Source organism: Girardinichthys multiradiatus, chromosome 5 (assembly GCF_021462225.1).
Source record: "Girardinichthys multiradiatus isolate DD_20200921_A chromosome 5, DD_fGirMul_XY1, whole genome shotgun sequence".
NCBI classification, from domain to species: Eukaryota; Metazoa; Chordata; class Actinopteri; order Cyprinodontiformes; family Goodeidae; genus Girardinichthys; species Girardinichthys multiradiatus.
This window is the reverse complement of record NC_061798.1, coordinates 52,575,814-52,587,173: the sequence shown is the minus strand read 5'-3', so window position 1 is coordinate 52,587,173 and position 11,360 is coordinate 52,575,814. Positions and strand designations below refer to the sequence as shown.

At 47.4% G+C, this 11,360-nt stretch overlaps 1 protein-coding gene across 4 annotated transcripts in view; it reads right to left on the bottom strand.

The window, feature by feature from the left end:
• Window positions 1-1,081: 1,081 nt before the first annotated feature.
• LOC124868242 (CSC1-like protein 2) overlaps window positions 1,082-11,360 on the bottom strand; it is a 47,744-nt gene continuing 37,465 nt past the window's right edge. For all 4 annotated transcript variants that reach the window (XM_047365241.1, XM_047365239.1, XM_047365237.1 and 1 more), the window contains 8 exons: window positions 11,164-11,250; window positions 11,020-11,085; window positions 5,055-5,217; window positions 4,870-4,975; window positions 4,627-4,794; window positions 4,291-4,406; window positions 4,129-4,212; window positions 1,082-3,927 (listed from right to left, as the gene is read on the bottom strand). In XM_047365241.1, coding sequence (XP_047221197.1) covers window positions 3,727-3,927; window positions 4,129-4,212; window positions 4,291-4,406; window positions 4,627-4,794; window positions 4,870-4,975; window positions 5,055-5,217; window positions 11,020-11,085; window positions 11,164-11,250 — 991 coding nt within the window. In that variant the 3' untranslated portion in view covers window positions 1,082-3,726. The remainder of the gene's footprint in view (window positions 3,928-4,128; window positions 4,213-4,290; window positions 4,407-4,626; window positions 4,795-4,869; window positions 4,976-5,054; window positions 5,218-11,019; window positions 11,086-11,163; window positions 11,251-11,360) is intronic.

The following is an 11,360-nucleotide window of genomic DNA, read 5'->3' as shown; positions in this document are numbered from 1 at the left end:
TCTTTCCATGAGCTCACCAGAGGTAGCCTGACTGCCATTAGGTACCGAGATGAGATCCTCAGACCCCTTGTGAGACCATATGCTGGTGCGGTTGGTCCTGGGTTCCTCCTAATGCAGGACAATGCTAGACCTCATGTGGCTGGAGTGTGTCAGCAGTTCCTGTATGATGATGTTATGGACTGGCCTGAATCTAACTGAGCTCATCTGGGACATCATGTTTTGGGTCAATCCACCAACGCCACATTGCGCCAGACTGTTCAGGAGCTAACTAATGCTCTAATCATGGTCTGGGAAGAGATCTCTCAGGAGAACATCTGCCATCTCATCAGGAGCATGCCCAGGTGTTGCTGGGAGGTCATACCAGAAAGCGGAGGCCACACACAATACTGAGCCTCATTTAGACTTGTCTTGAGGAAGACTCACTGACGTTGAATCAGCCTCTCATGTTATTTTCCACTTTCATATTGAGTATGAATCCAAATGCAGATCTCCATGGCGTAATAATTTTGATTTACATTGATCATTTTTGTGTTAATTTCTTCTTAATTCCACTGTGTTAATAATAAAGTTTTTCCAATGAGGATATTTTATTAACTGAGATCTAGGATGTTACTTTAGTGTTCCCTTTAATTTTGTGAGCACTGTAGTTTAAGTTTAATGATTTTCTCAGATTTTCCCATATGCTGTTCAGCTTAGAGTGTGATGATGGCTTTGACCCAATGAAATATTCAGAACCTTCTGGATTTACCCTCCTTTCATGGCCACATGTCCAGGTTCTTCATCCAGTTGTAGTTTTTTCCAGTTTTCTGACCAATCAGAGTCCAGAGTGCAGAGAGACACGCCCACACTCTCATTCACTCCCAGTGATTGAGCTCAGCTCCTGATGGAGATGTTCCTACAGAAAACACTGCAGACCCATAAAGATCTACGTGTGAGAACACCAGAAGGTTCTGATATTCACGGGTCAAGAGCTCTTTTCATGTAGCTCACAGTTTTCACACAACGTCAGCCATCATGGGCGACCTGACCCAGTATGTCTTCAGGTAGGGTCGGTCTCCACAAACAGACGGGCCTGAGCGGATGGGAGCCAGCTTCTTTATTGATCATGGAACATAAATAGGACAAAGGTTTCACTGTACATCTGGAGAGCAGAGTAAAAATAAATAGTGTCACAGCAATAAATAAAGCCTGACATGAAGCAGTCCCATGGCTATTTACACAGTTCATCATCTCGTTTATTTTCTGCAGCTCTCAGCTGACTTTAGCTTTATATTTCAGTCGCTCCGGCAACGTCTTAAAAAACTAAGAAAAGCAAAACGTGTCGGATTTTAAAAACCTTCCACAGAGTCTTCACAGCTTCTTCTTTAACACAGGTTCAGTATCAAATACTTCAGCAAGATACAAAAATATCACACAGACTTTTAACCACGTCTCCAGGTTCAGCTCCTCAGAACCAGAACCCAGCGGACAGGTTCAGAGCAGACCTACCAGGAGTCTGCTGGTTTCTCAGGTCAGTTTGCATCAATATTTACTTCTGATCACCTTCAGACTGATCTCCAATTGGAATCAGATGAGACGCATAGGAGGCAGAATTTAGGGTCTTCAATGCAAACCCCAAACCAGGGGGTTCTGGAGGTTCTGAGCAGAACGAAAAAACCTTAGATTCTGACCCAAATCCACTGCAAAAACCTTCTGCAGGTTCTGGTTACTGTGTGTACAATCAGGGCCAAGGTAACGCAACAACATAGACACAAATGCTGCAGGTTCTCCAGCGTGCAGTCACCGAGGACCGGCTGGCTGCAGCTTTCATAGTTCAGCTCAGTGTCCCACACACACACACACACACACACACACACACACCAAACAGATGTAAACATTAACTCAGGAAAAACAAACACCTGAAACTACATCGTCACCACATCATCGCACTCAACAGGAGGTTTCCTGTTACCGTGGAAACCAACAAAGGTACTCATCAGTTCAACTCAGTAAAATGTTAACATGGGCATCGGTGGGTTGACAACCCCAAATGGACTAAATTCACTTCGGACCGGGCCAGCACAAGTTGGTCAACCAAAACTGGTTTACAAGTAGATAGAAATGAAGGAGTGGTTCTGCCAAAGCATCAGGAAATGACCTGGAAGATGTTAGATCTGAGGGAACCGGGTGGAAAACACCGCGTTGAAGTGGACCAAACAGAAATTTTAAGGGAGAAAAAACAAATCAATGTTTCAGGAAAACTGTCCTGTAGAAGGTAGCCTAGAGCTGTATTGCAACAAAAAAGTTCTGATCCGATAGGATCACTGAAACGTTTTAAAGGAACAGTTTGGAACATCTACTGCCATCTGGTGGTCAGGCTGGAAATAGCAACTATTTAAAAACATGCACCTGCGTGAGCTGCATTCGTCACCTGTTTGACAGGGAGCAACCAAGTCATGCTTCACTGCGATCACCTTTGACCTTAATCAGTAATCAACAGGGTTCAGATCATCCAGATCCTCAATGCTCTCATCCTTCTCTGATCCACGATCTCACCAGGAAGGAGAAGGAATGCTGAACAGAGCTAAATGGATGATGGACACACCAAGAAGACAGTTGGACCTGCAGCAGTGATGCAGTGAAATGAGATGACTGGCATGTGCTGATGTCAACCAGAACAGATCATCATCTTCTACCACAGAGACAGAAACATGTAGGATCAGTCTGAGAGCAACCGGATCTTCTCATGGTGTTCCTGTTACCTGGAGCGACTGCTGAAGCGCACAAGGTGAAAGCTGGAGAACAATCAGCCAAACACACACACACACACACACACAATTCACAACAGACAAAACAGAATACATTTCCCTTGAGAGTCCAGACAGCTTCAGGGATCAGAACCAGACCAGACGAGCACTGCTCTTCTGTGTTTCCAGACATCCGACGCTCTGCGGCTGCCAGTACAGTCCGAGAGTCTTAGAAAGGGTTGGGTTCTAAGCTACACAGACACCAACGTCCGGGTTCCCTTATTCACAACTTAAGTTAGGCCGGGGGGGAACGGATCTGCGGGCTGAGTCCGCCGGTTCAGGAACAAACAGCTCATTCTGCAGCTGGATAGACAAGCTGTCGAGATCTGGATTAAAACAGGGTGATTTTGTTCCTGTGATGAATGACATCGTCCCTAGGTGGCGATATCACTTACAACAACATGCATCGCGAAGCTTGGGCGAGTCAACCGAAAATATAAAAGTCTGATGTGCAGACCAAATATCGGAGGAAGGAGGAACGGTTCTGCATAAGCGAGGCTTCTATGGCTACAAGAACGGACAGGCGGGAAGTTTGTTTATCAGTCTGATGCCAAGAACGGACATTCGTCCTGGGATGTCGGCCAGATGATGGCGAGGAAAAGGTTGAGTCCTGACAACCTTCGAATGGATCAGGGATCATCAGGGATCAAGACACGAGTGCGAACAAACGGAAACCAGCCCAGGCACAAGTTGAACCCTAACCTCACCCAGAATACGAACAACAGTTTTGGCTTTGTGGGTATGTACAGTGACTTCCTGTGGAGGGCTGGATGGTGGCGATCCAGCGCCGGCGTCAAAGGTCAGGGTCGAGTCTTCAAGCTGAGAGGGCGGGGCTAACCTAGCCACACTACTGTTTGAGTGCGAACAGTAAATCTCCAGTTAGCTTTATTTGTAGCTGTGGTGTGGCTAGCTCCACCCCTCCCTCTAGCTCCGCCTCCAGCTACTGGTGGACCTCGTTGGCGATCAGACTGTCCTCCCCTGACTGGAAATCCGCCTCATTGATGCTGTTCCCTCCATTCAGCATCTCCTCGTCCTGCGACGAGCCCCGGTCCTCCTCACTGCTGCCGCCGCCTGGCTCGTCTGAGTTTGGATCCTGGAGAACCTGGGCGATGTACATCTGCTGCTGTGGTGCTTGCTGCTGCTGTATAAACACAACCAAACATGGGTCAATGCAGGCTGAAACCACTGCAGAACTCTGACAGCAGAATAACATTTGAGTGACTGATGGGACAGCTTTTAAACTAATTACTCCTGAAACGTTAGACCATCATTGTAAAGAGTCACACTGTTCTGCCAGAACCTGGTAGAGTGGAAATCCAGAGCTCCGAGCGGGATGACTCACCTGAGATTTGGTGGTTGGAGAGGACGAAGTCCGGGCAGGTCGTCCATTCTTCACAGCATCCACGTTGCTCTCCTTTGTGTCGATCTGAAACGGAAACAATCGCAGTGAGATGACCACCTGACCAATCAGCAGGTAGTCACACACCTGCAGTGAGAACCTCACCTTGTAGTTATGGGCGCTCAGGTACTTGAAGTGTCCAAAGCAGACGTGGGACAGACAGACAACGATGGTTACGACCAGAACCACCAGAGTGAACATGGAGGTGGGTGTCTCGAAGCCTGGTGGCATTGAGTTCAGTTATAATACATTAACATCACGGACCCACTCCTGACACTAGAACTGACATCAGAAAAGCATCAAACATCTTTGTTGCAGAGATGTTTGACTGAAGATCCTTTGTCAGATTTAGCTTCACCTGTCTGCACCCTCACCTGGTACCTACCTGTCTGCTGAAAACATAGGAGGTATTTCTGTGCATCCAGCAGTGGGATTGCTCACCTGTGCGTACAGTGGAGAAGAAGAGCAGCCAGAAGAGGCAGAGGATGGGCGCAGCCACCACCTGAGTCACTGCAGCTGAGTGGATCTTCTTGTCCAGTTTGGAGGGTAGGTAAGCGTAGTACATGTTGTACCTATCCACCAGGTGTTTCAGCAGCATGTACATGAGACCTGCAGGAACAGCTGAGTTGAGTGCACTCGCCCAGGTAGCTACCTGCTGACACCAATGCTGTGCTGTGTACTGACCGAAGGGGACGATGATGGGGCAGGTGATGCTGTAGGCCATCACTACTGTGAAGACGTTCATCATCCAGGCGTACGCAGCTCCGAACTGGAACTCATAAGCCTGGTGCTGCAGAGACGACGGAGTTACAGTCAGAACTGACACATTTAACGACAAGATGTTCAACCTCGTCTCTGTCCGTCCTCACCCTCTTCACGTTGCGGCGGTCGGCAGCAGAGCGAGCCAGACAGAGCCGGATCATGTACATGAGCAGACCAGGAATCCTTAGGAGGTCCATGGCGTTACCGATGAAGGCCGAGGCAATTACATAGTTGACGAAGAAAGCTCCGTTATCAGGTAAGAAGACGCACCTGGAGAAAAAATATTTTCTGATCAGAAAGATAAAAAACAAATCCTACAATATCCCATAAATCCAACTTCATGTTCCTAACATCTGTGTTTCTGATTAACACAAGTGGTGTGCAGATAATGTTAAAAACAATGCCCATTTGTACAAGTTTTCAAGTACTTAGGTCTCAAAATATGGTCTTAGTCCACTAAATTCTTCTTCTTGGTCTTGGTATCACAAAGCTTTAATGCAGACCTCGACACGCTGTGACCTTTCAAGGTTTTAGTCATTCTTTTGGTCTTGGTGTACTCTGGTCATGGTTCTAAGTTAAGTCCTAAATCTGTAAGGTCTGGTTTTTGTAACTTTGTTTGGTCTTGACCCCTAAACATTTATAATTTACTTTGTCCTTTGCCTTGACTTCATCCCAGCTCCTCAAAGTTGCAGCCTTAGTATTCCCTGGTTGTGGGTTTCCAAGTCTAGATCTTTGTCTTGGTGTAGATTTAGTTTGAGTTTCTGCAAGTTTAAATTGGTTTTGTCCTGGTGTGGACCACCTTAAAGTGGTGTTTGTCTAAGTCAAGAGAAACTCTGGTCTTAAATGAATTCGACCAGATCCCGGGGGATGTTGGAGACATAGAGTCCGAGTGGACCATGTTCTCTGCATCTATTGTCGATGCTGCTGCCCATAGCTGCGGCCGTAAGGTCTGTGGTGCCTGTCGTGGCAGCAATCCCAGAACCCGGTGGTGGACACCGGCAGTAAGGGATGCTGTTAAGCTGAAGAAGGAGTCCTATCGGCTGTGGTTAACTTGTGGGACTCCTGAGGCGGCTGACGGGTACCGTGAGGCCAAGCGTGCTGCGGCCCGGGCTGTGGCAGAGGCAAAAACTCGGGCCTGGGAAGAGTTCGGTGAGGCCATGGAGAAGGACTACCGGTTGGCCTCGAAGCGATTCTGGCAAACCGTCCGGCGCCTCAGGAGGGGGAAGCAGTGCTTTGCCGACACTGTTTATAGTGGGGGCGGGAGGCTGCTGACCTCGACTGAGGACATTATCGGGCGGTGGAAGGAGTATTTCGAGGATCTCCTCAATCCTGCCATCACGCATTCCGTGGTGGAAACAGAGGCTGGGGACTCGGGGTTGGACTCTTTCATCACCCAGGCTGAAGTCACCGAGGTGGTTAAAAAGCTCCGCGGTGACAAGGCTTCGGGGGTGGATGAGATCCGCCCTGAGTACCTCAAGTGTCTGGATGTTGTAGGGCTGTCATGGTTGACACGCCTCTTCAACATTGCGTGGCGGTCGGGGACAGTGCCTCTGGACTGGCAGACTGGGGTGGTGGTCCCCCTTTATAAGAAGGGGGACCGGAGGGTGTGTTCCAACTACAGGGGGATCACACTCCTCAGCCTCCCTGGTAAGGCCTACGCCAGGGTATTGGAGAGGAGAGTCCGGCCGATAGTTGAACCTCGGCTTCAGGAGGAACAGTGTGGTTTTCGTCCCGGCCGTGGAACACTGGACCAGCTCTATACCCTCTACAGGGTACTCGAGGGTTCATGGGAGTTTGCCCAACCGGTTCACATGTGTTTTGTGGACCTGGAGAAGGCATTCGACTGTGTTCCTCGTGATGCCCTGTGGGGCTGCCCTTTGTCGCCGGTCCTGTTCATAACTTTTATGGACAGGATTTCTAGACGCAGCCAAGGGCCGGAGGGGGTCTGGTTTGGGGACCAGTGGATTTCGTCTCTTCTTTTTGCAGATGACATGGTCCTGCTGGCCCCCTCTAGCCAAGACCTACAGCATGCACTGTGGCGGTTCGCAGCCGAGTGTGAAGCGGCTGGGATGAAGATCAGCTCCTCCAAGTCCGAGGCCATGGTTCTCCACCGGTCGGTCTACGTTCCTACTCTCACCTATGGCCATGAACTTTGGGTCATGACCAAAAGAACGAGATCACGGATACAAGCGGCTGAAATGAGCTTCCTCCGTAGGGTGGCCGGGCACTCCCTTAGAGATAGGGTGAGGAGCTCGGCCATCCGGGAGGAGCTCGGAGTAGAGCCGCTGCTCCTCCACATCGAGAGGAGCCAGTTGAGGTGGCTCGGGCATCTATACCGGATGCCTCCTGGACGCCTTCCTCGGGAGGTGTTCCAGGCACGTCCCACCGGGAGGAGGCCCAGGGGACGACCCAGGACACGCTGGAGGGACTATGTCTCTCGGCTAGCCTGGGAACACCTTGGGCTCCCCCTGGAGGAACTGGAGGAGGTGTCTGGAGAGAGGGACGTCTGGGTATCTCTACTGAGTCTGCTGCCCCCGTGACCCGGTCCTGGATAAGCGGAAGACGACGAACGAACGAACGAATTATTATATTAATTTTATACAAATGTAACCTTGGTTTCCATTTCTCACATCATATATCAACATCAGTCCAAACAACCACCACAATGTGTTTTTATGTATATAAGATGATAGCAGGCAGGTTGTGATGCAAATATGCTTATTTGTTTCCAGCAGAGTAGCTCACTATCCTGCCTGTGAGGTGATCATTGTGTCCATCAGAGAAACAGCCTGGTTTTAGCAGACAGCTAACAGACAGACAGTGGACCTCCTGAGGCGGCTGACAGGTACCGTGAGGCCAAGCCTGCTGCAGCCTGGGCTGTACCAAAGGCTTAATATCAGGCCTGGAAGGAGTTCGGTGAGGCCATGGAGATGGACTACCGGTCAGGCTCGAAGTGATTCTGGCAAACCGTCCGTCACCTCAGGGAAGGAAAGCAGTGCTTCACCAACACCATTTACAGTGAGAGTGGGGAACTACTGACCTTGACGGGGGACATTTTTGGACAGTGGCATATGGGTGGCTTGTCCTCTCCAGGTTGGAGGGGAGTTTCTGCCTCAAGTGGAGGAGTTCAAGTATCTATCTTGTTCACAAGTGAGGGAAGAGTGGAGCGGGAGATCAACAGATGGAGCGGTGTGGCCATCACAGTAATGGGGACGTTGTGCTGGTGCGTGGTAGTGAAGAGAATTGAGTTTCTACCCTGACAGTATGGGCATGAACTTTGGGTCAAAACCGAAAGAACGGGAACCTGGATAGAAGCGGATAAAAAACTTCCTCCGCAGGGTGGCTGGGCACTCCCTTAGAGATAAGGTGAGGAGCTTGGAGCAGAGCTGCTGGTCCTCCACATTCAGAGGAGTCAGTCGAGTCGGCTCGGGCATCTGTATGGGACGCCTCCTGGATGCCTCAACCCCAGGAGGTGTCCCAGCGCACGCTGTAAGGACTTTGTTTCTCCGATGTCCTGGGATCGCCTGTGACTTTCCCCAGAGCAGCTGGAGGAGGTGTCTGCTTAGTCTGCTGCCTCCACGACACGGTCCTGGATGAGCAGACGACGACGAGTACGAGTCATTACCCCAACTAACAGGTACAACTTGTGAGTTTATGCAATGACTTGGTTTTAACATTAGAACTCTCAAACCCGTCAATTTGACGGCGAGCCTTCTGGATGCGAGGCGGTGATGACGTCATCGCATTACATCGGTCAGAATGTTAAATGTTTTCTTGCATGCTATAAAATTATGGTTCTGACAAGAATTAATAATAGGATTTGATCAAACCTATTATGTTTTATTATTATTTATAAATAGTACTTAAAAATAATACAGAGTAGTGGGTACATTAAAAAAAAAAAAGCTTTACTAATCTGACCAAAAGCTGGACAGCTCCATGTTACGCCCCCCTTTCACTCCACGGACATAAACTAATGGTAAAAATGTCTTCAGCTCATCCACACTCATGTCCGAGGAGGAATCATCTCCTAAAACTCTGCGGGCCTCAGCCACCCTGCAGTCCTGAACGTGGATGAGCATTTCGGCATCATCTTGGATCTGGCGCTCTGTCAAAGCGTTCTGGTTCTGATGCCTCCCTCTACTTTCTTCCTCTCCTACCACTGTCCACACAGTCCCATCCCTTCCTATCTCCTCCTCCTTCCCAGGTCTGCGCTCGTCTTGCGATGAAAACGCTGTAAAGCTCAGAATAGATTGTTGTTACTGGGCTACTATATCTATGACCTAACTTATTGTTTATTTCTTTTTCCGTTATCAGTACCTTGTTTTTTAGTTTCTCTCCTGCCAGTGAGCGGGTTTGCTAGGTTTATAGCTGGGCACTGGGCACCAGGCTGGTCTCCCTGTCTCTGAACCTGCGCTGATTGTGGCACTGTTGCTATAGTTTATAGATTATTAGTTTACTAATCTATAAACTATAGCCTAAAATGATAAAATTGTTACATAGGCAAGTCTTTTACTACCTTGAAATAATGCGCCACAACCTCCTGCTAACGTGACGACTCGTGTTTTTTTAGTCGGGGAGGTTCACCCTTTGACCCGAATGCTGACTGGAACTGAATGCTGACTAAGAACCGTCAGAATCCCTCTCAACCCAGAATCACAATCATATAATTTTTGAAGCATTTTCAAGGCCACTTGAGCAGAAAATATCCTTCTGGAAGCCATTTGTAGGACGCCAACAATCTCCTTCTCAGACTGCGTTCTAGAGTGGCGGTTGCTAGGCAATGCTCGGCGTATACTCAGCTGCGGGAAAAAATATTAATGTAAATAATAAGGCCGTCAAAATAGCGGCTGTGGTAGTTAGAGGTAGAAATACTTAGATCTTTTATTTACTTTGTTATTTTTAAAAATAGAGACATAGGAACACACAAGGATGCCAGGAAGATAAGAGTTTTAATAAACCAGAGTTATGGCATGTCAAACTTTCAAAACCGTCAAATTGACAGCCCTGGCAGTTCTAGTGCTGAAGACCATGGATCTTCTTTTCTCCTAGTCTTTAACTTGCATTGGTGACCCCTCTAAGTCTAAGTGGTTCTTCGCTTGGGTCAGGATAAACCTGGGTCTTACCATCTAAAAGTTTTGATTTTTTATTTACTTTCTGGTCTCAATGCTTTGGTCTCTGCCTTGGATCTAAGATAGTTGCGTCGTAATCTTGTCACCATTAAGTCAGTCTTGATTCACCATTTCTTTACTTGATTTATAAAGGGCCGGGCTCTTTGGTTTCTACTGGTTTGGTTCAATTCATGACCAATCAAAGTTTTGGTGTTTATCATGAAACAATGTCAAAGTCCTGCCGGCTGTCCCAGGTTCGAGTCCTGGATCCGGCGACCTTTGCCAAATGTCTCCCCCTCTCTTTGCCCTCTTTTCTGTCTACCTACTGTCAAAAAAATGTAAAATAAAGGCCTCTAGTGCCGCAAAAAAAAAAAAAAAAAAGTCCTGCTGGATCTGAGCATTTCTAATATTCTAACAAACAGTAAATCTGATCATCTACCGCTAATATGCAAGCCGTCATACATGCAAGTTTAACTACATACTCTATATAAATTATTCATTTAAAATCAAGAAAATGCATCATCACTTGAATTAACTAAATCTGAAAACATATTTCCTATGAATATAGAATATGAATAAATTGAGCATGTATTGAAGAAGCCTTGCTGCTTGTGTTGTTTTAATAAAGATGACTTGGTTTACCTGACAAGTCCTTGCTTCACTCTGTCAAAGGTCAAAGGTGCATAATAGATCTGAGACTCAACACAAGGGGGTCTAACTAATACAGGCACATTTTACAGGTTTATTCGGACCTGGTACTATTTATCCAATCTCTAAAAATATATGTGATAAATCTAGGATCTCTTTTAAAATAGTTAAGATCATTTTTTAAGGTTGCTACTAAAGCATCCCTGAATATAGCCTAAATCCACCAATGGTAGAAACCTCACTCTAGAAATACTCGTCTAGACTCTGCTTATCTGTTCTTTACCACACAGCAGGGAAAAACCAAATGACTTACTCAAATCGGATTTTAGCATCAGCCAGGAACTTCTTATCGAACAGCCAGCGAAAGAAAACATCCAGACTGTAAGCATAGACAGAAAGGACTCAGTGATGGAGTCAAACAGCTGATGTGGTGTCCACTATAAATCCACTTTCCCACCTGCTGAGTCCAAGAGACGGCAGCAGCAGAACCATAAAGATCAAGAAGGTGTAACATTTGTGCATCGTCGTCCTGTTTTCTCCAGACCTGCAGGAACAGACAGATGAGCCAGTCAAGATTCCCAACACCTGTTGTGGATTTCAGGTAAACTTAGTGACTTTTCAATCCGTTCTTATTAGACTGAGCAATTAGCTGCA